This window comes from Lentinus tigrinus (genome assembly GCF_003813185.1).
Source record: "Lentinus tigrinus ALCF2SS1-7 unplaced genomic scaffold L226scaffold_8, whole genome shotgun sequence".
NCBI lineage: Eukaryota > Fungi > Basidiomycota > Agaricomycetes > Polyporales > Polyporaceae > Lentinus > Lentinus tigrinus.
In genome coordinates, this window is record NW_027137917.1 from 1,389,928 (window position 1) to 1,415,618 (window position 25,691).

The following is a 25,691-nucleotide window of genomic DNA, read 5'->3' on the forward strand; positions in this document are numbered from 1 at the left end:
CTTCGGGGGCCGGGCAGCAGAAGACGGCGCGTTCAGCAGAAAAGGCTCAACAAACAGTACAGTGAGGTGAACGAGGGTTAGGAAGAGACAATTATGAGCACAGAAGGGAGAAATGGAAGGAGATTCCAGAGCTGCCAGGACAGCAACTGCGACGGACGCGTTGGAATTTGTTGAGGTACGTTATCTCTCATAATGATACAGATGTACGGCATGTTTCCATCCGTCAATGGAATCTCCAATCGTCTGACTAGGGAGACAAGGCATGTCTCTCATGGCCGTCTGACAGCCATCGGTGGATCAGTCTGTCAAGGTATGCCGTTACATACTGTCATGTGTGTGCCTCGATCTGGCAGATTCGTGAACATCGCTTCACATCTCTGACTCGAGCCCATGGGGTGAGTACACACTAACTTGATCTAATCACAGTCGCGTTTACTGATTCATGACAATCTACTCTCACAAGCCATCGCGCCCCGACAGGTCACCTCTCTTCCATTACCCCATTTTCTCCCCACTCAATAATGCCACCCAACGCCTGTCATCAAGCATTGTATACCGTTGAGATCCTCGAAGCGGTGCTTGCGGACGAGACTGCGGACCAGGGGGTCTGCAAACGTATCGCCCTCACCTGCCAACTGTTCTCCCAGGTCGCGTTGCCTTTCGTATGGCGCGACTTGGACAGTCTTCTCCCACTTTGGGGAGTTCTGCTACCCGACGGGCTGCCCCCATCATTCGATCCATACACCGACCCTGGGCAGCGGACTGAATTTGTAAAGCAAGTGAGCATGGTCGATGTCCATGAATCTGGAGATTTGGCACCCGTGTTGACTCACGTGCCTCGCTATACCTCGCACCCCACAGATACTTCAGAAGAAGACATATGACGACCCTGCACGGTGGCAGCGCTTCCTCACCTACGCGAGCTTCGTCCGTGAGCTCTCATACTTCGGCGTGAATCCATCAGGCTCCGACGGCAACCTCATCCATGCCCTCATTCTTCGCAATGGCCGTTCCAGCTTCCTCCCGCGGCTGCAGTGCTTGTACTGGCACTACTTCAATCACGCGCGCGACCTCTTGCCAATGCTCTGCACGTCATCCCTCACGGAATTGCACCTAATCATCCACGGGGACACTCCGGAGAGTCACAGAACGTGGTCCTCTCTGCTCGACGCGACCAGTCCCCCAGAAGCCCTCCTGCCGTACTCGGCTCCGTCTCTGCGCACGCTCGAATTCGACTGTTCGGTCGACGTACCCGAGGTCGTGGTCACTGCACTCATGGCAACGGTCCCCAGGTTCCAGAATCTCCGCAGTTTCTTCATCACCCCGTGCGATATAGGTCCACCTATGCAAGTGGCTCCCCGCGACCTGCCGACACTCCTCGCAGCCCCGGCCCTCGAGGAGCTAGACTGCATCGTCGGCGGCCTCGACGACCACCCGGGTATCCCTGCGACGTTCACTGCATCTCATCTACGCAAACTGTGCCTCACCGGCTACTTCGAGGAGCTATCCCCTGTGATCTGCAGCACATGGCAGGCGCCGCAACTTCAGGAGCTCTCCATTTGCGCAGACAGGTGGTCCACTGCAATCCCCGTCGACATTTCCAACATCCTCGCAGACTTGTCGTCGTCGTCTATCGCTCCCACGCTGCGTGCCCTGTCTGTCGCTGCGGAGAACTGGTCGGACCTCGACAACCCGTTAGAGGCGGATCTCGTCGACATGATATCCCCCTGCCTCTCTCTAACTTCCCTCGAATCCCTATACGTGCACTACGACGCATCCGCTGACATCAAAATTTCATGCTTGGACGAGAGCATGCTTAGGCTCGCTCGCTCGCTCGGTAACCTCAAGTCGCTGAGTGTGCACACAACCGGACGCGCGCTCGAACCTGGAGAGCAGCCCTCGCTGACGACGTTACTCCATTTCGCGGAGCACTGCCCGCACCTCGTCGAACTGATGCTCAAGATCCCTCTCGACGTCGTTGGGGCACTCCCGTCCGTCCTCACTCGCCCCGGGGCCAACCACCCCCTCCGCGAGCTGCTGCTGGCGCCGCACTGGGCGCCCCCATTTGGGGACCGTCCCGCCCAAGTCGCGCGGTTCCTCGACGGCGTGTTTCCGAAGTTGGATGTGCGGCAATCGCGGCAGATGGCGGGGCTGAGGTATATGCCGAGGGAGCAGGATCAGGACAGGTTCATGGCGGAAGTGTGGAATGAGGTCGAGGCGTTGCAACGTGGAAGAGTGGGACAGAGGACCGAGACAGGCTAGGGGACGAGTCTTGAGGTGGTGCGTGCATCCCAGTCTATGACTCAGTTCGTGATCTAAATCAGCACTCACTGTGTTGCTAGGCAGGCACACAATATCAGCTCGAATAGATGGGAGTGCATGTGGGCTCATATCGTAACTATAAGTAAGACAAGGGATGTACTTCCGTACTTCAAGTATGTCCTAGTTCCAAGGACTCAACATGGCAGCTGCATGGGAAGATCGACATTCCAAAGTGAGGCGCTTTCCCACGCGCGCCCACAAACCACAGCGACGTGGCGGCCTCCGATTTCGCCCGCTCACATTCCTCGTCATTGATATATCTGCCTTCAAGTTGTCACCCACTATCATGGAACAGTTTCAACCGCCTGAAAAAGAGGACCCACATAAAGACCATCCTCTCTACTGGAAGAACACCGAAGGCGGTCTGTTCGAGCACGAATTCTTCTGGCGAGAACACCAGCAGTGGCTAGCTGATGCTGGCTACATGCTTCGTCCTCGCTATCGACAAGATTGGAAGCCGTCTTGGCTGGAGTCAAAAAAGTTGTTTTTTCAATGCGAGGATGGAGTAACGATCATCGTAAGCCCCGCTGACTAGTAGCGTCTCATCCGCTTATACTAACCTTTCGGATCCCAAGTGGTGCTCGATTATGGATGCCGTTCGAGTGTCGGATAGCCGCATAGTCACCATCAAAAGAGTGAACAAGCGCCTCACCCCCTTCGAAGAGAGCACCATACGCCGTTTTTCTCAAGAACCCCTTGCATCCGACCCCCATAATTACGCCATACCCTTATATGAGACTCTTCATCCGCCGTGGGACGAGAACGTTGTGTTCCTGGTAATGCCGTATCTTGTTCGCATCCACAAGTACAAGTACGCTACTGTTGGAGAGGCCCTAGAGTGCTTCCGTCAATTGTTCGAGGTAAGTTCGAACCCGCTGTACTCCCCGTGTGCCCACAGGATCACATTTAATCCCGCAGGGTTTACAATTCATGCACCGTCACCTCGTCGCGCACTGGTGAGGTACGATGCCTTCCCTCATCGCCACTCTCGTTAACGTCAGCGTCTAGCGACATCCAGATGGTGAATATCTTGATGGACCCTATGCCGTTACTCTCGAAGATCCCTCATCTTCGACGCCCGTGGAAAAGTTACGATTTCAAGGGCAAGGTCAAACAGCGCACTCGCACCGAATATCCCACCAGATACTACATTATTGACTTCGGCTTGTCGCGGACGTTCTCTCCAGGGGAAGGCCTTGTCGCGCCGGTATCTTTTGGCGGCGACAGGTCCGTTCCAGAGTACAAGGATCCCTCGCGCGCTGAATCCAATCCGTTTGCGATCGACATTTACTGCCTCGGCAACATGATCAGGGAGTGGTTCATGGATGTGCGTCTTCCCCTTCCGACTGACAACCTCGAGTGCTGACCATGTATCTAGGAGAGCCGCAGCCTAGACTTCTTGAGACCTCTCGTGGAAGACATGACACGCCAAGTTCCCGAGGAGCGACCGACGATAGACGAGGCCTTCAAACGGTTTGAAGAGCTGCTTCATTCTCTCTCCGAGCGGATACTACGTTCACGGTTCTTGTACCGGGATGAGTTCTTCCCCGGCAGGATGTATCGGGCTTGCCGCCATGTTGTTCGCACGGCGAAGTACCTCTACCGCGGTCTTCCCGCTCTGCCCAAACCTCCCCCTTTACCTCCGCACACATCTGCATCATGACACAGGGAGTTGCGTCTGGTCTTACTATCCGGCCGCTCTCTGGCTCTAGTGTTTGTCATTTGTCCTTGTAGTGATTGCTAGCGTGACGAATGACTGTTACGCTCCGTTCCATCGACAACAAGACTACCTCTTAGTCATCTCCAAAGATCTCCCCCATCGTCCTGTTCATCGGTAAATACTGTAACGGGATCAGCCTGGCCTCCGCATCCTTGCAACACCCTCATGATGATATCAGTGCTATATTAGAGTGGAGTGTACTAGATGCACTACATGATCTATATCCTCATACTCACGACACAACCACCTCTACGACTCCCTCCGCGACTGAACCTCCTCCTTCGTCATCAGTTTCGTCCCATGGCCGTGGAGGTAGAACGCGGCAGGGAGGTCCCACACCCGGATATTGTACCAGATTTCGGCCCCATACTTGAACCAGAACATGCCGAACAACGCTCCGCCTAGATGTGCGAAGTGGTCGAAGTACCTGAGTGGTGCCAGCCGTCGTCAGCTCAGTCCAAGTTAACAACGGGAAAGTTACACACCTCCACCCACGGATGACTCCAAGAGCGTCGATCGCGACCAGAGTATAGAATCCAGTCTGGCTGTTGATGGGGATCCATGGAGGGATGACGAATGTGATCTCGGAGTCGGGGAATCCGAGGGCGGTTATCGCGAACAGTGCATAAATCGCGCCTGACGAGCCCAGAGACGAGCTTCCTTCATTAGCGGCCTTCACGGCCTTGGCTGTTGCACCAGTCGCTGACTCGGCCACAGTCGACGCGATACCCCTTGCACTCGAAGTCGACGCGGCCGTGCGGACAGCGGGAGCGGTGGCTTGGGCTTGAAGCCGGGCAATGAGCCTAGGGTACTGCCAGCGAGCGTGTCCGATGTGAGACACCAGTCCAGAGAAGAGGCCAGCTTCCGTCGGGAAGATGTCAGCATGCGTTCACTGTACCGATGACTTCGCACTCACCGGAGATGAAGAGGGCAAGCAGGTGCCACTTGGGCGACGCCTCGGAGAGCGCGCCACGTTCTTGCTCGACCTTCTTGAACTGGATGATGAGTTGCTGGCCTGCTGCTGCGCCTGAAGAATGGGACATCATCAGTCGCCACCGTGAGTAGGGAATCTTGAGAGAGCGGGCATACCGAAGCTCGCGAGCGCCATGCAGTTGAAGAGCAAGTGGAAGAAGCTCTCGTGGCTTTCGAACGATATCAGTCCCAGCTTCAGAAGTAGAGATCTAGGAGAACGTACCTGAACATACTCGTGAAGAGCGTGTATGATCGCCCCGACAACGGGTTGTGCGCTAAACTACGCATCATGACCGGACCCCAGCGGGGGACGCGCCACGCGAGCCACACGACGCAGTTGACGGCGCCGATAGCCCAGCACATCCGCTTCCCCTCCGTCGCATTCAAGATAGGTTGGAAGACTTGCACGTACGAATATGTCAGCATGGCTTTCATCGTCTCGGGGAGCTGGTCGATTGAGGACTTGAGCGTCGCCAGCGCGCCTTGCAATTGCTGGAGAGGCGCATGTAGTCGGTGATCATGAGGTGAACGACGAGAGACTCACTCGACCAAATGCAAAGTACTTCACGCGCGCCAGCTCCTCCGACGTTGGCGGTCTGCTCTTGTCATACCCTCCCTGCGGCGAAGCCCTCAGGTACGCCCACCACTTGAAGAGGTCATAATTCGTCAGGTGTGCCCCGATTGTCAACGCGCCGACTGTCCCAGCTACTGCGAACTGAAATATATGCGTGACTGGGATGCCGTATAAGAGCCATTAGAATCACATACCAAGACCTGGTTGCGGACGGGGACCTTGCGCACGGCCTCTGCGAAGGACGGCACTGGCCTTGGCTTCGTGACTTCCTCAACGAACGACGGATGTTTGGGTGCGCCCTCGCTCAGAAAGCGTACCAGACGAGGACTATGGGGCGTCGAGAACGAGCGTGGAGGACGACATGGAAGAGACCAAGCTCGTGATGAGCGTAGAGTCCAAAGCATGCGGGCGGTTGTGGGAGACAGTGAGCGCGCAGCGCGTCGCTTTTGCCTCCGTCCTCGACGTTCTCGCCGAGCGTCCACGCACGCTCGCCGCCTCGGAAGCACTTCATATCGCCGCATACAACACCGAAGCATGTTTTTCTACGTGTTCTTTCTGAGGCCCCCGCCCACCCAAATTTCTCCCGCAAGCGCAGTTACTTTTACACCGCAAGTCGCGAACGATCTCCGGACGGAGGACTTCACGGGAGAAGAGGAGATATACTACTCGTGGTCGCTCGTCAGCTCCAACTCGTCTGAGCCATATCCTTCTATCACAATCCCGCAAAAGTTGACGACATGGAGGTCGAACAACTTCAAGGAGTTCTCGGTACCCCTACCTCCACGCGCCCGAGACGGACAGTCGTACAGACTTGTCCTCACTACCCGACAGCATGGACGATCGCATATACTGAACCTCGCATCGCGCGATATTGGATTGAAGCCGTTTCCGGTGATGTCTATGCCCATTCTCTTCAGCTCGCGTGCACGCCCGGGGAATCTAGAGAAGCAGCAGCAAATCGAGAGGGTGTACCGGGTCCCGCTGCAGCCTGAGAGAGATGGCTTTCTTACAATCCGGGAGCAGACCTCCTTTGACCTTGACAAGGTATGTCCCCGCAACTACGCGTCCGGTCGGCTTGCTAATTTTGTAGGCCACGGGTTAGAAAGTTTGGGACAGCGGCGTCGGATTGAGTTCCTGGCTGGTAGAGCTCGCGTCTTCGCCCCATGGAGCTTCCGGAGAGCCTGCAAGCATTGCGCAGGCACGAGATGCCCTGCTATCATCAGACGGGCGCAGGATCATAGAGCTGGGTATGCATGGCGCTCGCAATCTTTCGTTCCGTGCTGATAGTCCATGCAGGCGCAGGGACAGGTATTATCTCTCTGACACTTGGTGCACTACGATCTGCGCGGACAACCCAGAAGGATGGATACATTCTGACCACGGACCTCGGTGCGTGTTCCTCGCGACACCTGTACACTGACCCTCGCTCACCATGGATCCTAGGTTCGGCTCTGCCTTTGCTGCAGCATAACATTACTACGAACGCAAACCTCTTCAGCACACCTTCGTCACACCCTACACCTCTTGAGCTTGACTGGGATGAGCCGCTTCCAGAGGACGTGCGCTCGGTAGACGGCGGGTTCGACGCAATCGTCATGGCGGACGTGACCTACAACACCGCGTCTTTCCCCGCTCTCGTGCGCACGCTCGATGCACTGCTTCACCTGAGCCCACCAGGCCGATCTCCAACGATCGTTCTCGGATACAAGGAACGCGACTCAGAGGAGCGGACACTGTGGGAGATGGTAAAGGCCATTGGAGTGACGTTCGAACGCGTTGGAGAAAGGACGGGTGCAGGACGCGAGCCGGTGGAGATCTGGATTGGAAGCTGTATCGCCGAAGGTTCGAAATAAGACTACCATGCAAGCGAGACGTTGAACAGTCCGCCGACAACTTTAACCTTGTTCGGTTGTAGGCAAGGTGAGTATGTTGTCGTCGTCAGTCAGTATCGCTATTACCTGGACCTGGATTACTCAAGTATTCAGCACTGCTTTGCGCCGAAAAGCACTGTATGCGAGCTTTGGATTATTCATCACAGGAGCTCGCTTGTACGCATGTACGAAGTCCGGGTAGCGATCGGCGTACTTGAGAACGGATCCCTCTCGGCAAGAACCTGCCACAACTCCATATGGCACAGCTCGTCGCGAGATCATTGCCGGAGCAATTATCGGCGAGTGGCTGTACTTGTCTCGCCCGACAACGTGCTGATGGAACCCACAGTCATAGCAGGCGCATAAACCACGTTGGGTCTAACGACTGCGACGACTTTGTCTCGAACAGACACACAACTCTTCTGGGCATACATGCCTGCCTTTTGCGTTGTTCTGCTCAGTCCGTGGTTCAAAGGTGCTCGTCCGGCTTGTTATATGCACCTCCTATCATGAGCGTTCGCCGTTCGCTCTCCGCCACAGCGCACTGGATCTGTAAGTACGGCATCGCCTTCAAATTCGCTTACCGCTTGCTGACTTTGCCTTCGACGCTCACTTGATGGGGCCTTGTATTTCGACGCCCATGAAGGTCTTTCGTGGTGATACCACCGACACGTAGCGACTCTAGTTCGCCGCTCGTGGTGTTTGGTCCGCGTTCGGAGGTAGTAAGACGTATAGGAAGTCCCGCTTGCTGCGAGTACAGCGGAAGTATATATTGCATCACTCGACGCTGGGATGCATCACCTCCGCGGTTCTCTTTTCCTCCCAATCATTGACTCTTTCTCCTTCTGCAGTCGCCCATTCTTAGTTCCTGTGAGTAGCCCGATCCTCAATTGGTCAAATCCTGCTGACTCTGTGTGGTAGTACTCTACACACGTTCACCATTATACTTATATCCCGGTCCTTCAGCATGAAGTTCTCCATCACCTTCATTGCATGCGTATTCTCCGCGGTGGCTGCCGTGTCTGCCACCGCCGTCGAACGTCGAGCCTATGTCAAGATGTTGACGAAGGCGTCCGCGCGTCGCCCCGACGGCGCAGTCTACTGTGAGCACTCACACAGTCTTCCAGTCCTTTGTCGTGCTCTCTCTCATCGTGCATCATTGCAGTTATCTCGAACGAGCCCGACGAGAATATGATCATCACTGCGAGCATCAGCTCAGACGGCACTCTCGTGAGCTGCATTCTCCTCCACAATGTTACATGCATAGACTCAAGTCTGTATGCAGAGGCTCGACAGGGCCGTCGCAGCAGGCGGTCGTGGCTCGCATGGGGTGACCGCCAATGGGAACATGGGCGTCGATCCTATGTTTTCGCAGGGATCTGTCCAGGTGTCTGCCAAGAACGGAGTACTCGCCACTGTCAACGTGGGTGTGCTTGCATTGTCGAAGTCAAGATTCATTGCTGACAATCTGGTTGGGACAGTCCGGCTCAAATACGGTGTCGCTATTCGCCATTGACCCCCGCAAGCCCACTATGCTTACACCAATCGGCGACCCTGTATCTTCAGAAGGCGAATTCCCCATGTCCGTTGCATTCAGCAACGACGGCAGTCACCTCTGCGTCCTGAACGGTGGAGCAATCAACGGCGTCAAGTACGCACATCCCTCCTCCCCACACCACAGTTTGGACTCATCCTCTTTCTCGCAGCTGCTTCACAGTCGACAAGAAGCAAGGCCTCGTCCAGCTCCCCAACACCCTCCGATACCTCGGGCTGAACCAAACGACACCTCCAAACGGGCCCCCGGGCAGCGTCTCCCATCTCACATTCACTGAGGACGGCAGCAAGCTCATCGCCTCGTACAAGGGGAACAACGCCCCGGGGTACCTCAACGTCTGGGATGTCCAGAAGGACGGCTCGCTGTCCGTGCAGGCGACGCAGGTCCCGCTCGCAAGTGGGGGCATGGTTGCGTTCTCGTTGACGCACATCCCCGGGGAGAACGCGTTCCTCCTCACCGACCCTGGCGTCGGGTTCGATATTGTCGACTTCAGCGGGAAGAAGAGGGACTCCTCGGTTGCGGTGAACGGGCAGATGGCGACGTGTTGGTCGACGCGGAGCGCGAAGACGGGGAACTACTACACCATCGACGTTGCCGGGAACACTATCCGCGAGGTGCATATCGACGGGAACCTGAAGGGCAGCGTCGTCGCGGTGCGTGCTCTATTTGCAATATCCTCCGCCGAGGCATCGCTGATCCTGGGCCATGATGCAGTCGTACAACTTACCTGCCGGCACCTCTCCTATCGATAGCGAGACCGCAACGATCCGCGGTAAGGAGTATGTGCTCTCGCTTGACATCTTCTTGAGACTCGGACGACCATCGCTGACTTCACTGCAGCTACCTCTATGTTCTGGGTGCGAACGCGACTTCTGTGGAGGTCTTCTCCCTGGACGGACCCGCGAAGGCCAAACAGGTTGCCAGTGTGAACGTCCAGGGTCCTGCCCGTGCGGCAGGTGTCACTATCAGTGAGTCCAGTATCGTTGTTTTGGGTAGGGTGGGTCGCTGATGGTGTTCTCCCTTGCAGATGGTCGCAACCTGCAGGGTATGGCGACTTACGTCCGGCCTTGACCGCACTAACGTTTCATCTCTTACGCAACACCTGTCGAACTTGCGTCGTTCTTCTGTCTTTATGGACTTACATACCGCTTCGACTCCGTCTGAGTGCATATTCTTCGCGTAACTTCTAATTAGGATCTCATAATTCCGCGGACAGCTCATACGATGGGAACCCAGCTCGGATGGTAGGTAAGAAAGGGACCAGACGAGCGACACTGAGAAGGGGTCACTTCAATTTCCTCCTTCAGCAGACGAGTGTATGAACTCTATCGACATGCTCAGAGACTCTGCTCTGCTTATGGCTGGAGCCCCGAAGGCGCTGTGCGCACGTTCGCGTGGCGCGGGTTCACCGTAATGAAGTGTCAGCGTGAGCGACGCTAGGTACATGAGTTAGTAGATGTAATGTACGCAGTGGTAACGAGTGCATACCTCAGTCGGGCGGAAGAACGACTGAGGAAAAAGGAGAGGGAACGCGGGCGAGGTGAAGGCGAGCCCGCGGAGTATGAAACGCGTAAGTAATGAGCGTAAGTATAGTAAGTAAATATTGAATATCCGATTAGTGTAAGATATACTAGCGTCCTAGGACGCTCGAGTTGTCTTTGTCCTCGACGTCCTCATCCTCGTACTTCAACACACCGCTGCAGCACGGCCGGAGGGTCGGTTAGTTCACAAAGAGGACTCGGATGACTCGGGGTCAGGCAGTATAGTACTTTACTCACCAGATACGATAGCTGCCCGCATCTCGAGCAACGGGCGGGGCCCCGACAGGCCGCTTTCGTTCAAGGACTCTCACAACTCCCAGTGTCCACGTCCTGCAGGCCGCGCTCTCGAGTCCAACTCTGGACAAGAGTGAAAATGGTGCAAAGCGACCGTGACCCTGGATTCGCATGCATTACGCGTGCGAGACTAGCGGGTATACTGTGTACATAGCGCGTAGCATGAGGTGTGGGCCATTAGGGTATTCGCGACGTCACTTTTCAGTCCTTGATCACTGTCATCATCCGCACGCAACCGACCGCCGTCCAGGATTGCTTCAGTCCGTCTTGACATTGGCAGCTTTGACGGTAACGAGCTTGTGCAGTCGGAACGCCATGTCGATCGCAATGATGAAGGGAACGAGGAAGAACGGGATGTAGCTTGACAGGAGAAGGAGCTGCTGCTCCGGAGTGATGGTTACGACGGGTGTCCTTGTGGGCGTGGGTGTGACGGGTGTGGCGACGACATCGGCGATGCATGCGAGCGTTGTTGTGGCGGTGGACGCGCCGTAGATCAGGAGCAAGAGGTAGATAGACGTAGTGCCTAGCGATGATGGAAGGCTCAACGGCGAACGGGGAGGAAGCTCGGGGGACGGGACGTACCGCGCCATAGTCCGCGGAGGGCAAGGACGAACACAGGGAGCTGGAAGAACCTGACGATGCGAACAAGAGGTCGGTGTATGGGATAACAAACAGAATCATTGAGGACTCACACTTCCATGATTAAGAACCACCGGAACCAGTTATAGGTCTGCCGTCGTGCTTCACCATAGAACCCCAGCGCGCTCCCCAGCAGCGGGTCGTTCGACATATCCACATAGTATTTCGGGAGGCTAGACAGGAAGCTTGGGGCCCATGATGGATAGAGAGGCTGAGCATCAACCAATAGGGTGGTAGGAATGTGTATCTACTATGATTCAGTAGATGACCTGCCTGCTGCCGAGAGTGGGATGACTTACGAGAAAAAAGAAGAAATACGCCAGGTCGCGGGGCCGTTTGGCAAGGGGAACACGGGTTGTTACAGGCATCACTGAGCTTAAGTAGTGTGTTATAGGCAGCCAAGAGTATGATGAAGAGGTACAGGATCCAGGAGCTTGGAGGATGAAAAGCAAGAGGGAGCCGCACACAGCTGGCACTATGTTCAGCGCGACACGCGCCTACGCGTCGACGCGACGATCACGTGCACGTAATACTCAAGACTCTCAGACTGAGGTAGCTACTAGACTACCGTTGGTAAAATAGCTTGTGCGGCGTCCAGTGAATCTTGGTGAGTACCACATCGTCTCATGTTTGAGGTAAGAAGACTGAGATTGTGCAGCTGAATCCAGCATTGAAGATATCTCTGCAGAACCTGCAAGATCGAGACTAGTATGCAGACAGTAGAATGAACCCCCGCCAATTGGTGGTGCACGTATCTTGGACTCCTGTTTCAGGAGGAGCATCTTATTTGTAAGTATAAACAGTTGGCCCAGTGTGACAGAAGCCCAGCATTCGTCTTCCTCGACGGCTCAACATCTATGCTACGCATCCCATTTTCTGAGCGGCCCCGCCGCGATTTCATCTATTTCATCTTCTTTTGCGTGAGTAGTCACACATTACTCCAGTGCTTCAGTTGTTCATCTCACAACACTTCGCGTTTTCCGCAGGTGTACGGCTCCACGTCGATCTTCATCGACACGCAGTACCTCTACCCTGAGGGTGTACTTCCCGAGTTCCTCACGAGCCTGACGAGTTTTGGATGGATAAGACGAACGATCCGATGATGGGGAGCCTCATGGGGATGAACGGGGAGCGCATGGCCCAAGCGTATACTTGGTTCCTGTGGATGCTCCGGCTGGAAGCGTGAGTCGACATACATCCACGTATGCGAGTGAGAGACATTGAATCTCGTATCACCGTCAGGTATTTCCAGATCCCCGTGACCCTACCCAAGACTCAGGTTATGCAACTCACCTCTCGTTTCCTATGCAATTAGGTACGAAATCGATCTACCCCCTTCTCGTCATCTGGGGCGCGTCGACGGCCACGACGGTGTACACCGCGATAGGGGACATCATCGGCACGCCCATCGCGGATACCCCTGCGAACGGCCCGCTCGCGGTCGCGATCACAGCGGCCCAGCGGCGAATCCTCATCCTAGCGCACTTTCCGTACCTTGTCATCCCCCTCGTTATTTCGATCGACATGGCGTATAGGCTCCATGTGTTGGCGAGCGGTAGCACGAGGAAACTCAAGACGCTATGACGGACTTGGGTTGGAGGCGAGAGGTACAGCTGTTTGCGAAATCAATGTCATTCGGGCTCCGACGACGCGCGCGCGAATAATTCCAAAAAATCGAAAAAATCAGAAGCCGTGTCTGCGCTGTTCACGGCTACGTACCCATTCAACATACACCAAATTATATGGATCGTTAGAGCACCTTGAGAGCTACATGTTTAGGAAGTTTGAAGGGAATCCGACAAGATTTGAGAGCGCAGCGGGCGAAGGAAGTCGGCTGAGCACTGGTGTGAGGGAGCGCTGGACAGGCGCCACCAGGCGCCACCAAGTCGCGAGTCTTAGAATTCAGTTGCGCCTCTTCCATTGACCTTTATCTCTGGCGTAATCAGTTACAAGGATTTCTTGAACAAATTGTTACGCCTGTGAAGTTGAATGAAGGTAGTAGATGGCTCCGTTCATGAGATAGCGCATCCAGCTCATAATGTGAGCAAGGTGTCTCCAAGACGCAATTCTGTGCCAACTCGGCGCCATTTAACCACTCAGGTATACTGTAATATTCATATTTACCTCTTCCAATTACTCCTTGGAGACGAGAACACTGCCTATGTGTGGTTATAGACGACAACATCCTGGCGGCACTTTGGCGCCTATTGCGAGAATTTACCGCGGCGGTCAGACAAAGATCTCTAGGCATGTACCCCTAGATTCCTCTAACTTTGATCTCTATACGCACCTTGGGCCAGACTACGATGTATATAGAAACAATTACAGTGACCAGCTCACGAAGAAGGGAAGTCAAACTCTGGCCATGAGCTGGTGACCTGCTGGTGACATATCTCGTCATCCAACCATACTATTCACCTCATTCAAGCTCGCAGGCAGCTCGTAAGCATATAGGGTGGGTTCTGTGTCATTCAGGTAGGAGAAACAGTGCGTTCTTTGGTACCTCTCGAATTTCTCGAATTTTTTGAATTAATCGCGTCGTTTGCGCGCTCGCGTAGTCGGAGTCCGAATGACATTGATTTCGCAAACAGCTGTAATTAGATTCCCGGTGCGAGACACGGGTGAAGCGTCTATATTGATAGCTACTAAGAGCGATTAGCCTTAATTCGTAGGGCGAATGGCTTGACGAGCAGGCCACATGTCACAATGAGCAGTCATCTTCCATCCAAAGCCATAATCCGTGCCGTCGCCCTAGCAGAGATATGAGAGGTCAGCAATGGGAACATTCCCGGTTCGCGGATGGAACGTACCATCATGTTCATAGGAAAACCCGGATCGAAGGGCGCCGCATTCTGTATCCGCTTGATGTGCTCTTCTGTCAACGCGACGTCGAGGGCCTCAATGTTACTGTAGAGCTGCTCGACCTTGCGTCCTCCTACAATCGGGAAGACGTAGGGCACCTTCATCAGGGAAACGCTTTTCGGCGTCTAATTCCTGTAGCGGCTGCTAAATCGCGTAGCGGGCTGGAGCGCATTGTAGTGCACTGTAGCGCTATGTAGTGGGTCTCAAAAATAATATCAACCTCTTGCATGCTTTCAATTCTCGAGTCCATTAACTATTACCTGACAAAGTCTCAGACCCAGCGAGGAGGAGTTTGCCTCGGAAAATCAAAGCGGAGACTCTGGCTTTGACGCCAGAACACCCAAAATGGTAAGCCCTGCACCTCCGGGAACAGTCGGAGATTGTCGGGCCCAAAGGCGCTGGCTACGGCGACTTGTCTTTTTTCGCTCTCTCACTCCTCCATCCCTCTGCAGTTCTGGCGGCCTACCTCCTCTCGTATTTCCACCTACTGTCTGGTCTCTGGGTGTCTCCTCTACCTCGTAAGTACGTCTGCCCACATGTTCGCTTGCTTGCACGCCCATTCACCTGCTCACCCACTTGCTCACCTCGCCCCGCCCGCTCACCCGCTCACCTGCCCGCTCACCCGCCTGCCTGCTCACCCGCTCACTCACCACACAACCGTTCGTTCGCTCACCAGCACGCCTGCCCGCTCACTGCACGCTGGCCCGCTCACTGCACGCCCGCCCGCCCGCCTAATTGCTCGTCCGTAAGTCCACCCTCCCACTTGTCCTGCTACCCGCTCGTCCGCTCGCCCACTCACTCATCACACAATTCTCCGCTAGCTCACTCACCTACTCGCCCGCCCGCACGCTTACCGGTACGCCTGACCGTATGCTTGCTTACCCGCTCACTCACGCGCTCACCACACGCCTGCCCACCCGCCCCTGCGCGCGCAGATACTCGCGCGCTCGTAAGCTCACCTTTCCACTCGTCCTTCTGCCCGCTCGTCTTGCCGCCCTCTCGTTCTTATGCCCGCTCGCCTGCTCGCCCGCCTGCCCGTCCACCTCCTCGCCCGTCACACTGCCCGCCCGCATGCTCGCTCGCTCGCTCGCCCACTCACCTGTCTGTCCATGTTCTAGCTCATTCATCTGTCCACCTGCACGCTTGTCTGTCAGTTTGTACATCAACAGTCTCAACCGCCCGCATGCTCGTCCACCAGCTCACCCATCCGCCCATGCACATGCTCGCCTGCCTGCCCACTTCTGTATACGTACATGTATTGTCCCACTTCTGTATGCATGTATCGTAGTACTCGTTTGTTACTGAATTCATTTGTTCTTATCTTCTTATGATATTGAGTGTGACGTGTGCGATAATTTCATATAATAAGAAATCTATCCTTTTATGCATCAAATATGTGGGTCAACAGAGCGCTACAGAGCGCTATAGAGATTTTGGTGGCCGCTATGGAGAGGGGGAGTCGCTACGGTGCTCCAGCCGCTGTGTAGCGCACATAGCGCTATGTAGCGACCAACGGTCTCCCTGATGTTCTGCATCACGTATGCGATGGCGACTATAGAGTACGTCGTCATGTCAGCACCGCACTGAAAATAAGCATCCGATCCACTCACCGGCCTGTATATTCTTTGTGCCCACTTTGGCCGCGACTTCCTCAAGCACCTTCACAACCGCTCGCTCGGTTTCCGTGCGTTCCCATTGAGCGGACGTCAAAGTGCGACCTAAGCATGCCATTCGTTCCACCATGAGCAACTCTGCGCCTGTAGCCCTCGCCAGTGCAGGAGGCTTACCCTTTTCTCCCGTCTCTCGCCGTCGGCGCTCTTCCTGGTCTGTCCTGATCTTCCCTGAGGCAAGCACACCCCAGGGAGCCAGCGCGAGCCCTCCCGCCCTAGCCATAGGGAGGATGTCCCGCTCGAAGTCACGCTTGAGCACGTTCCACTCGCCTTGGTAGATGGCAAACAGAGTCTTGCCGCTCATGCGAGCGTATTGATTTGCCTGAGAGACTACCCAGGCGGGGGTGTCGGATGCACCCTAAACGGAGAGCAGTTTTGTCAGCTCCTTTGTGTCGTTGCTCGTAGGGAATCGGGAGGTAATCTTACGAGGTAGAGAACCTTGCCCGAGAGAACCAGTGCGTGCAGACCGTTCATGACTTCTTCGATGCTCGTCATGTAGTCCCACTGTGATATGCCCAGAAGTTAGCTTTGGATTACGGTGACTGAGTGGCATGATAACAAGCTCACCCAGTGAATATAGAGAATGTCGATGTAATCCGTCCGCAGCTTCTTGAGGGACGCCTCGACGGAGATGTGGAGCGTCTTCATACTGTTGCCGGCGTAGCAGGTACATCTGGAAAAACCTCCCCGGCCATTTTGCGCCATTTGTTGCTAATGAGCGCAAGTAGGGATAATTTGCATGGCTTAGCAGATGAGCGATAATTGGAATGGTGGTGTGCTAACGTAGCAGTTGAGCGACATTTTTGTAACATAGTGGCAACAAGATGACAATAAATATCAGACTTATAGTCATTCAATGTCTCAGTATTGATTCCATTTATCCAGCTAGTTGCCGATAATCACGCCGTAATTTCGTGTAAATAGTGACGATTAGTTTGATTAAAAGGCTATAACAAACTAGATAACAATGAGGGTAAGGTCTGGAATAGTGCTGTTCAGTCGGTATGATATGAAGGGAGCAATGAACGTAAGTATGTAAGGCGTAGAGAGCGAGAGTCACAAGTCAATGAATAGGCGGGATAATGGCAATTGGTTGAAGGAGGCAGTAGGATAGATCAAGGCGAGACGGAGTGGGGGTTGAAGGCAGCAAGCAACAAAGCTAATTGGCCATCGCTTTAGTGTTCAAAAAACTCTTCACCTGGGTGTGCGAGGCTCCAGCGCCAGACCAGGTGCTAGGGAAGTCGACGTCAGCATGCAGAACCAGCTGCAGATGAAAGCGAACATACCAAACCTCCTTGAAGAGGCTATGCATGAAGCGATGATAGATAGTGAGCTGATCGTTCTTCCATTGCGACAAAGCTGCGATGTTCTGACGATATATATCGATGTATACGTTGCTTTTGAAGTCGCTGGCTTCGAAGCGGACACTACGGTAGTCGTCAATAGAGGCATATATCTGGAGGACTGTTAGCACTGTGTGACGGGCAAACGACAAAACATACCGCAGTGGCGACGAGAGCGAGCATCGCGGCTGGAATCTCCTTCTCATGAGGGGCTTCTGCAAGTGAGGAACCGAAAGGCGATACAATCTGGTACCCATAGCTACGGGGCTTAGCGAAGAATGTGTCTGACAATGCTTCAGCGAAGACGGGCGTGCTGTAGGGTTCAGTATCAACAATGGTTTTCTTCTGTAGGGCAAGCGATATGTCAGTGCATGCAGGCGGTGGAAGCGCTGGGAGAACGAGGCGGAGAACACACTCCAGGAGGAGCTGCGGCGACTGCAGGAGTACCGGAGACAGACGGAGCAGCACCAGGCTGCATACGAGCAGTGAAAGCGGGTCGAGGAGCGCGAGCGCCAGACACCTCCATCGGGAATGCGAGCGCAAGGCGTTGAAGAGTCTAATACGAGAGGCAGAGCGGGAGGCAGGATGTCGATACGAGGTGCGGTGGGCGGAACTCTTGAGCTCCTCTTGAGACGCTCAGGTTCCGCGACATCCCGTGGCCCATGTTCTCGCAGTGGTGGTCATTGCAGGACATCACGCCCTCAAAGGCCGCAACGTTCGTCTTGTCACCGCTGCACCCCGGAGAGTCGCAGCGCGACAAGATCCGGAACGCGTTGAAGCGGCCGATGTTCTCGCAGCCGCGGTCGTTGCAGGACATCACGCCCTCAAAGGCCGCGATGTTCGTCTTGTCACCGCTGCACCCCGGAGAGTCGCAGCGCGACAAGATCCGGAACGCGTTGAAGCGGCCGATGTTCTCGCAGCCGCGGTCGTTGCAGGACATCACGCCCTCAAAGGCCGCGATGTTCGTCTTGTCACCGCTGCACCCCGGAGAGTCGCAGCGCGACAAGATCCGGAACGCGTTGAAGCGGTGGCACCCGGATCGCTTTGGGCGATTATCCGCGGGCGTGGAGGTGGACAGAGAGGCGATCGAGGAAGGCGTGGGGTAGGATGATCGGGGATCTTGCGTACCTCATAGTCGAAAGGGAAGATGTAGCGCAAGCCCTCTTGCAACCAGATAACCTTGAGAGCATCTCCGGGCTTGAGCGCATATGCGCGTTTCACCAAGGCGTCCGTAACCTTCTTGACCTTGCCACGGAAGTTTGGGACGCGTTGAAGAGGCTGTAGACGGCATCAGCAGATGAGCAAAGAATATGCAAGAAAACGTACAATTGTGCCAAGCTTCTTCCAGTAGTTGTCCACGCATCTAAGGCGACGAGCGAGCTCTTTATCTCCTAGTGCCTTCGCACTGCGGATCAGCGAGCTCTGTATGAAGCCATTTGACTTGTCGGGGCCATCTGGGTATGCGTTGACAGTGCAAAGATTGAGAATGACGTCGCTGATAGCTTGCTTTGCGACGCGTCGGACCCGAGGGCGCTGGCTCTTGAGTTTCAGACGACGGCCGTTCCGGCGGAGGACAAGGTCGGTTCTGTCATCGTCAGAGTCATCCGAGTCCGACTCGGGGTCGCTATCTGAGTCAGAGCTCGAATCAGACGAGTTATCAGGGCTGTCGCACTTCTAACGGTGTCGTGAGTGTGTATATGGATAGGGCGGATATGGACGGCAACGGTACCAACCTTGCTATGACCGCGCTTGCGAGGCCGCTTCACCGCGCGAGTGCGATCATCGTCAGAGGCGTCGGCCCATTCGATGTCCTGAGAGTCATGTATGAACGTATGAGAGAGTAGATAAAAAGTCGTGCATTTCCTATGGATGTACTGACCTCGCGAGCCTTCTGGCGCTTGGTCCCGGCCTTCTGAGGCTCAGCAGGCCTACGCGAGCTGGTTGCTTCGAAAGAGATGGGGTATGCGGACGAGACTTCACTGGAAGGGAATATTATGCGCACCTGGGCTCCCATGACCACGTCTCTTCACGCCCTCCTGCTCCGCAACCGACGCACAGCGACCCTCCGACGGTTTTTGGTTTGAGCTGCCGGCCTTATGAGCATTGCTGTTGTTCTTGATAGTCTTGATAGCGCCATCGGACCTCGTGTTGTCGGGCTTGCGCTTCTCGCTGGCCTTGTCGCGCCTATCTTCGTCCTTGCGCCTATCCTTGTCTTTGCTCGTCCCGGCGTTCAGATCCTCCCTGCGCTGCTTGCCTACCTTACTGGTCGTATCTTCCTTTCGCCGTTTGATCTTGTGACGGTCCTGCGCCACGCAGAGGCGTGCGTTTCGATGGATGATGGCTGAAGGTAGAAATGAGTACGCACCTGTGATATTAGCCTATCCGAGCCGTCATCAGAGCCACTCGTCACACCCTCCTTTCTGCGCTTTGTGCCCGATTGAACATTGCGTGAGTCTTCACCAGATGAGGCACGGGTATGCGTGTTGGGTGCAGCGTGGTCGTCGTCCTGCCGGGAGGTTGTCGGCTGCGGAGAGGTCGGGACCGCGATGTCATGGCTGTCGACGTCATTGGCGGCGTCGTTGTCAGCCCACTTGGCAGTCTGATGAAGCCCAGGGGTAAGTACATTGTGAGGAGCGTCATGATATGTAGAGATTCGATAAATGAGCGTGGAAAGTGAGACGCACCTCTGCTTCGAAGAGCGTCTCTAAAGCACGTGGGTTCTTCTCGAGATCCTCAAGGCCGCTGTCTTCAGTCTTCTCACCCTCATCCTCCTCAGACGATTCATCCGACGAGTCGCTACTGGAAGAAGAGGACTCGGGACTGTCGCGGGTCTCTGTCGCACCAGCTTTGTTCAAACTCGAAGACCTCGTTTGGTGCTTGCCAGATGGTGCTGGACTGGACTGAATAAGGATCGGCCCGAGGGTGAGTCGAGGCGTTTCTGCGCGGAGTTAACAAGGACTGACCTCGTCCTCTGCAGACTTATCTCGTCCTTTCGCTTTGGCTGGCCACGCTGCACGCTCATCCTCTGACGCGTTGAGATCTATGTCAGGCGCAGCATAGTCGTCCAGCTCTCTCTCGACGACCTTCTTCTTGTTCGGCTTACTCTTATCCTTCACAGCCTTGCCGGATGCTGAACGCGACAACCATAGTAGGTGAGTAGAGTGTTCTGAGAATTCGGTGAATACACTCACAAGAATCCTTCTTGCTTTTGCCTGACGGGTCGGACGCGTTGTGTGCGCGAGAGCCGGGGACAAGCGGCTTCCAGGCTGAACATACGAAATAAACGTGAACACGGTCACCTGTAGTCTCAGAAACCGGTAAGAGCACTAACCTTTCTTTGCATTGTCCTTGGCAAGACGCTGCGCTACAGGACGAAAGTCAGGTTAGTCTTTTTCAACACAAATATCGATATCGCATGCCAGGAGGACTCACGTCTTGTTGGGGCAGGTGCGACGCTGTCCGAGTCGTTGCCATCGTTATCTTTGTCACTGGCCCTCTCCGGTGACGGGGAACGGAGAGCCTTGGGCTTGTGACGACCCATGAGATTCAAGAGAGAGAAAGATCGAAGTGGCAAGGAAAGTAATAGAAATAAAGTGAGTGTTGGTACTGAGTGCGTGTATGACTAGTGTAGGGTCGGAATGGAGAGGTTGCGAAGGCAGACGTGGCGAACATACGCCGAGAATGTTCGTGACGCCGTGATGGTGACGTGCGTGACCCAGCAAGCCAGAGAGATCTGAGATTGCAAAGCTTGCAATCTGATCAGGTTCGTAAGTCCTGACTTACTGCTTGGACTCGGAGCTCTCGTCTGCTACTCTCTCTCTCTCTTCGTACCTAGCGAGATGACCACAAAGCGACGCTATCGGACTCGCCGTGCTACCGAACAGTGCCAGAGTTGCAAGTACTGGTACTCGCCGAAAGGGCTCGCGCAACACCAGGACAACACCTCTCGAGCTTCGTGCATCGCGCTTCGAGCCCAGAATCCGCAAGATCCATCCGACTCCGACTCACCCTCAACCTCCTCGACAGGTTCTCATCACCCTGGCGCACCTCCAACACCCTCGGACAGCGCTGCAAACAACAAACCGGTACCATTCCAAGGCGACTATTTCGGTAACTACGAACAGGATGATTGGGACAACTACGACGAGTACCAACCGCAGGATGATGGGATGGAAGTGGATGAGGAGGGTGAGGAGGATGAGGCAGACGGCGATCTGGGTCTTGGAGTGGCAGAGGATGAGTGGTCGGAGGAGGACGACTATGAGGAGGGGGCCGATGATTTCGAGCAGGAGGATGGCTGGGAACCTGCGCCGCGTAGCGAGCCCCACAGAACCATACAGGCCGAAGAAGCAGGAGCGCATGAAGAAAGCAATGAAGCGGATGCCGTCCATCGCCCGCAGCGGGAGGCACAACAGCGCGTGCACGCACACCTCCGCGCGAAGACCGTCTCCATCCCCTTCGGCGGGCAAGCTGGCATACCTGTCAACGGAAATCGTACACAGTCAGATTATCAACGCTATGCAGCGGCCACTGCTGCCGCCGACAATCCCTATCACCCTTTCATCTCGAAGCTCGACTGGCAGGTCGCCCGCTGGTCGAAGATGCGAGGTCCAGGCTCCACAGCGGTCACCGAACTCTTGGAGATTGAAGATGTACGTCCAATACCTCTTGGATTATCTGATTAGTCCATACTCATGTTGTTCTACAGCTCGTCCGCTTGCTCGGCCTGTCCTTCAAGAATGTGCGCGAGCTCAATGAGATCATCGACAGTGATCTCTCATCCGGCCGGCCACGATTTATCCGGCGTGAAATCATCGTTGCAGGAGAGGCCTATGAGGTCTTCTACCGCGACGTGATAGCATGCATCCGCGCCCTCTATGGCGACCCTGAATTTGCTGGCATACTGGTGTTCACGCCTGAGCGACACTACGCCGATGACGACCAGACTGTCCGCGTGTACTTTGACATGCATACCGGTCGTTGGTGGTGGGCGACTCAGGTAACTATTTTTCCATGCAACTCCTGCATTTACTGGCCGCTCATTTCCCTCACAGGAGGAGCTCGAGAAGCGCAAGACCGGTGCAACTGTGGTCCCCATCATAATCTCCTCAGACAAGACGCAGCTCACTGTGTTCGGCTCAAAGACGGCGTACCCTGTCTACATGACAATCGGAAACCTGCCGAAAGATGTTCGCCGCAAGCCAGCACGCCGTGGGCAGATACTGCTCGCATACCTCCCTTCCTCGCGCCTCGACCACATCACCAGCAAAGCCGCTCGTCGTCGCATCCACGCCAACCTTTTTCACACGTGTATGTCGATGATTCTCAAGCCTCTTCGGCAGGCTGGGATTCACGGCATTGGCATGGTCAGCGGCGACGGCGTCGAGCGCCGCTGTCACCCGATATTTGCCATGTATATCGGCGACTATCCAGAGCAGCTCCTTGTCACATGCTGCAAGACAGGCACATGCCCCAAATGCAACATCCCTCGGGCTGACATCGGACAGACGACAGACCCCGAACGTCCCCTCCGGGATCCTCAGAAAACACGCGAGGCACTGCGGAAGGCCGATGAATCCGCGACCGCCTTCGCACGTGCCTGTCGTGAGATCGGGATCAAGCCCCTCAGCGAGCCCTTCTGGCGACACCTCCCCTTCGTACATGTATATCGCTCGATTACGCCCGACATTCTCCATCAACTCTACCAAGGTGTGGTTAAGCACCTTCTTGCATGGCTCAAGGATGCCTACGGAGCTGAAGAATTGGACACGCGATGTCGACGACTCCCTCCGAATCACCAGATTCGACTCTTCCTGAAAGGCATCACAACCCTTCAGAGGGTCACCGGCAAAGAGCATGGCGACATCTGTCGCTTCATGCTCGCTCTCGTCATCGGCCTCCCCCTGCGCAATGGCATGTCTTCAACACGATTGGTTCGCGCTGTCTGCGCGCTTTTGGATTTCCTCTACCTCGCTCGCTACCCGGCACACACATCCGACACCCTCACCTCGCTCTGTTCCTCTCTCGCTCAGTTTCACGCGAACAAAGAGATCTTCGTCGACCTTGGGATCCGTCTGCACTTCAAGTTGCCTAAGCTGCACTCACTCGACCACTATCCACTCTCTATCGAGCTCTTTGGCACTACCGACAACTACGACACTCAGTACACCGAGCGGTTACACATTGACTTTGCCAAGGACGCCTATCGTGCTACCAACCACCGCGATGAGTTCCCACAGATGACACTGTGGCTCGAACGCCGCGAGAAGATCCAGCGTCATGAGGCTTACATTGCATGGCATCTTCGGCAATACTCGTCCCCCTCTCTACCTGCAGCCTCTTCCCCCCGTCATGCCGACATAGATCTCCCTGTCCCGTCATTCACCCGGATCAAGATGACAAAGAATCCGAGCGTCAAAGCACTCCGCTTTGATGCAGCAGTGAACGACTACGGTGCAACATGGATACGCGACGCCCTTGCGCGATACATTGTTGGCTATCGGAACCCTTTGCTCGCACCGGATGAGGTTGAACGTGAAGCACTCACCATCTCCTACCGCTTCTCCACACTACCAGTCTTCCACAAGATCAGGTTCGTTCTCGAGGACGCGCAACAGCTTGGCATCATGGAGGCAGTTCATGATGCAGCGCATGCGCGCCCAGCACGTCACGACTGTTATCGACGCCCAGTTCCTGCACACTTCGATACTGTGCTCGTCAATGATGGTACCGGTGGCCCTTCCGGTGTCCAGGGTATGTTTTCTGCTCATGAATGTTCACAGTCATGTGCTCATACTCCTTGGAGGCTATCATGTTGGCAGAATGCGACTTGTGTTCAAGCTTTCTGAGGCTGCGCACAAGCAGCTCATCCCGGATGTGATCGATCCCGGTCCGCTCGCTTATGTGGAGTGGTTCACGCCATTCGCACAGCCCGATCCCATACATGGACTGTACAAGGTCTCACGCGAGCGAGATCGTCAGCGCTCGCTCATTGCAAGTGTCATCGAGGTGAAGAACATCCGCCGCAGCTGCCACCTCTTCCCGGCCATCTCTCGGCGTGACGGTGTCATCCCACGTGAGTGGACTAGTAGTACAATATTAGATTCCTGTGAGGACTACTGGTTGAATTGTTTTAGTGACATCCATATGTATATGACACTATTCTAAACATTGTTCTTCGAGCTCTGCGAATGGGTGGTCATATATGAGTGCAAGTCCGGACAAATTGGCAAAGCGCTCTTTGAAGTAGTCACCCGATAGCACTAATTATCAACACCATGTCTTCGAGTAGTTGAATGTCTGCAAATGTCTGTTATTATGTGCTCATTAGCGAAAATTTGCAGGGGAGGTTTTTCCTGATGTATGCTGCTTGACGTCCGTCCGTCCACGCTTGAAGTTCGTGGAGTACTGACAGGACAGCACGGTCAATCTCCTGCCCTAGCCAAACGATCCGCAATTTTCGTACCTTGGTCGCGACGACGATCTGGTCCCGGATACCCCTCGTCTCCATCCACTCTCCAATGAACTCTTCTGAGGACTCGTCTTGGTAGTTGCTCGCCGTGTCGATGAAGTTCCCGCCTGCCTCGTAGAAGGCGTCCAGGAGCTTGAAGCTCAATTCCTTGTCCATCGTGCCCATACCGAAATCAGCCCACTTGTTCCCGATGCTCATACCTCCAAGGCAAATCGGGGAGACATGCACGCCGGCGAGCGGGCAGAGCTGACGGTGGCGGCTGAGCTTGGTCGGGGGAGGTAGTGTTGCTAAGTCCAGTCCTAGGACACATGCAGGACTGGTCCTAGGACTGGAACAGGACTGCTAAGGACTGGACTTCACACGTGTCCTCATCGTGTCCTGTCCTTTGACGTGTCCTCAGTCCTCATGGTTTGAGATTTTGAAAGGACACGTCAGGACTGGTCCTTGCTGTGTGGCTATAGTGCATGTTCATCTGATTAATGTCTGCCATTAACTATTGCTATTAAGTGATATATGACCTTGAACAATGTGTAGACTTGAAACTATGATGGAATCTGAAGCATATTGGCAGTCTATTACAGACATCCATTGCTTTATACAAGGTAGGACCAGTCCGGACCAGTCCTATAACCAGTCCTGTCCTCATGGAGAGGCCAATATCAAGAGGACACATGAGGACACATGTCCTTTGAGGACACGTGTCCTGGGTCCTGTCCTTCCAACTTTCACGTGTCCTGTCCTAGGTCCTAAGTCCTGTCCTCCTGCCTGAGGGTCAAAAGACAGGACAGGACAGGACTTTGCAACACTAGGGGGAGGTGGAGGCGGATCCCAGGCCGATGACATGTTCGACGTATCGC

General features: G+C 54.9%; 12 protein-coding genes across 12 annotated transcripts; 6 read left to right on the forward strand and 6 right to left on the reverse strand.

Annotated features, from left to right (window-relative positions):
• The first annotated feature begins 258 nt into the window (after positions 1-258).
• On the forward strand, positions 259-2,466 carry L226DRAFT_559658 (uncharacterized protein). The gene is made up of 4 exons (XM_067683310.1): positions 259-395; positions 464-779; positions 862-2,280; positions 2,343-2,466. The coding sequence occupies exons 1-3, from the start codon at positions 391-393 to the stop codon at positions 2,260-2,262; spliced, it is 1,722 nt and encodes a 573-aa protein (XP_067537306.1). The 5' UTR covers positions 259-390; the 3' UTR covers positions 2,263-2,280; positions 2,343-2,466.
• On the forward strand, positions 2,363-4,130 carry L226DRAFT_384812 (uncharacterized protein). The gene is made up of 5 exons (XM_067674420.1): positions 2,363-2,839; positions 2,898-3,182; positions 3,241-3,278; positions 3,331-3,649; positions 3,701-4,130. Exons 1-5 carry the CDS (start codon positions 2,462-2,464, stop codon positions 3,983-3,985), a joined length of 1,305 nt encoding a protein of 434 aa, XP_067537307.1. The 5' UTR covers positions 2,363-2,461; the 3' UTR covers positions 3,986-4,130.
• On the reverse strand, positions 4,085-5,994 carry L226DRAFT_484626 (rhomboid-domain-containing protein; the record flags this gene model as incomplete). The annotated part of the gene is made up of 7 exons (XM_067677067.1): positions 4,085-4,469; positions 4,528-4,903; positions 4,959-5,069; positions 5,132-5,184; positions 5,238-5,506; positions 5,559-5,729; positions 5,783-5,994. Coding segments are annotated over 7 exons (1,370 nt in total), but the record flags the coding sequence as incomplete, so codon positions are not given.
• A 128-nt stretch (positions 5,995-6,122) lies between these two features.
• L226DRAFT_460788 (uncharacterized protein) lies at positions 6,123-7,441 on the forward strand (the record flags this gene model as incomplete). The annotated part of the gene is made up of 4 exons (XM_067675610.1): positions 6,123-6,632; positions 6,691-6,835; positions 6,885-6,977; positions 7,032-7,441. 4 exons carry the CDS (start codon positions 6,123-6,125, stop codon positions 7,439-7,441), a joined length of 1,158 nt encoding a protein of 385 aa, XP_067537309.1.
• A 1,075-nt stretch (positions 7,442-8,516) lies between these two features.
• On the forward strand, positions 8,517-10,085 carry L226DRAFT_460578 (uncharacterized protein; the record flags this gene model as incomplete). The annotated part of the gene is made up of 8 exons (XM_067675598.1): positions 8,517-8,562; positions 8,625-8,689; positions 8,745-8,882; positions 8,941-9,110; positions 9,166-9,667; positions 9,729-9,793; positions 9,855-9,982; positions 10,042-10,085. 8 exons carry the CDS (start codon positions 8,517-8,519, stop codon positions 10,083-10,085), a joined length of 1,158 nt encoding a protein of 385 aa, XP_067537310.1.
• A 1,021-nt stretch (positions 10,086-11,106) lies between these two features.
• L226DRAFT_460425 (uncharacterized protein) lies at positions 11,107-11,856 on the reverse strand (the record flags this gene model as incomplete). The annotated part of the gene is made up of 4 exons (XM_067675590.1): positions 11,107-11,372; positions 11,432-11,481; positions 11,542-11,735; positions 11,788-11,856. 4 exons carry the CDS (start codon positions 11,854-11,856, stop codon positions 11,107-11,109), a joined length of 579 nt encoding a protein of 192 aa, XP_067537311.1.
• A 489-nt stretch (positions 11,857-12,345) lies between these two features.
• L226DRAFT_569957 (uncharacterized protein) lies at positions 12,346-13,072 on the forward strand (the record flags this gene model as incomplete). Its single annotated transcript, XM_067684372.1, has 3 exons — positions 12,346-12,408; positions 12,475-12,559; positions 12,804-13,072. The coding sequence occupies 3 exons, from the start codon at positions 12,346-12,348 to the stop codon at positions 13,070-13,072; spliced, it is 417 nt and encodes a 138-aa protein (XP_067537312.1).
• A 1,077-nt stretch (positions 13,073-14,149) lies between these two features.
• L226DRAFT_569958 (uncharacterized protein) lies at positions 14,150-14,454 on the reverse strand (the record flags this gene model as incomplete). The annotated part of the gene is made up of 2 exons (XM_067684373.1): positions 14,150-14,239; positions 14,299-14,454. 2 exons carry the CDS (start codon positions 14,452-14,454, stop codon positions 14,150-14,152), a joined length of 246 nt encoding a protein of 81 aa, XP_067537313.1.
• Positions 14,455-15,762: 1,308 nt separating this feature from the next.
• L226DRAFT_569959 (Aldo/keto reductase) lies at positions 15,763-16,668 on the reverse strand (the record flags this gene model as incomplete). The annotated part of the gene is made up of 4 exons (XM_067684374.1): positions 15,763-15,902; positions 15,961-16,378; positions 16,447-16,524; positions 16,588-16,668. 4 exons carry the CDS (start codon positions 16,666-16,668, stop codon positions 15,763-15,765), a joined length of 717 nt encoding a protein of 238 aa, XP_067537314.1.
• Positions 16,669-17,179: 511 nt separating this feature from the next.
• L226DRAFT_460184 (uncharacterized protein) lies at positions 17,180-19,013 on the reverse strand (the record flags this gene model as incomplete). The annotated part of the gene is made up of 4 exons (XM_067675572.1): positions 17,180-17,476; positions 17,523-17,708; positions 18,492-18,641; positions 18,690-19,013. Coding segments are annotated over 4 exons (957 nt in total), but the record flags the coding sequence as incomplete, so codon positions are not given.
• A 2,519-nt stretch (positions 19,014-21,532) lies between these two features.
• Positions 21,533-24,530, forward strand: L226DRAFT_460262 (uncharacterized protein; the record flags this gene model as incomplete). The annotated part of the gene is made up of 4 exons (XM_067675579.1): positions 21,533-22,015; positions 22,072-22,362; positions 22,418-24,116; positions 24,169-24,530. 4 exons carry the CDS (start codon positions 21,533-21,535, stop codon positions 24,528-24,530), a joined length of 2,835 nt encoding a protein of 944 aa, XP_067537316.1.
• A 298-nt stretch (positions 24,531-24,828) lies between these two features.
• On the reverse strand, positions 24,829-25,110 carry L226DRAFT_426717 (Aldo/keto reductase; the record flags this gene model as incomplete). Its single annotated transcript, XM_067674654.1, has 1 exon — positions 24,829-25,110. A coding segment is annotated over one exon (282 nt), but the record flags the coding sequence as incomplete, so codon positions are not given.
• Between the last annotated feature and the right edge of the window lie 581 nt (positions 25,111-25,691).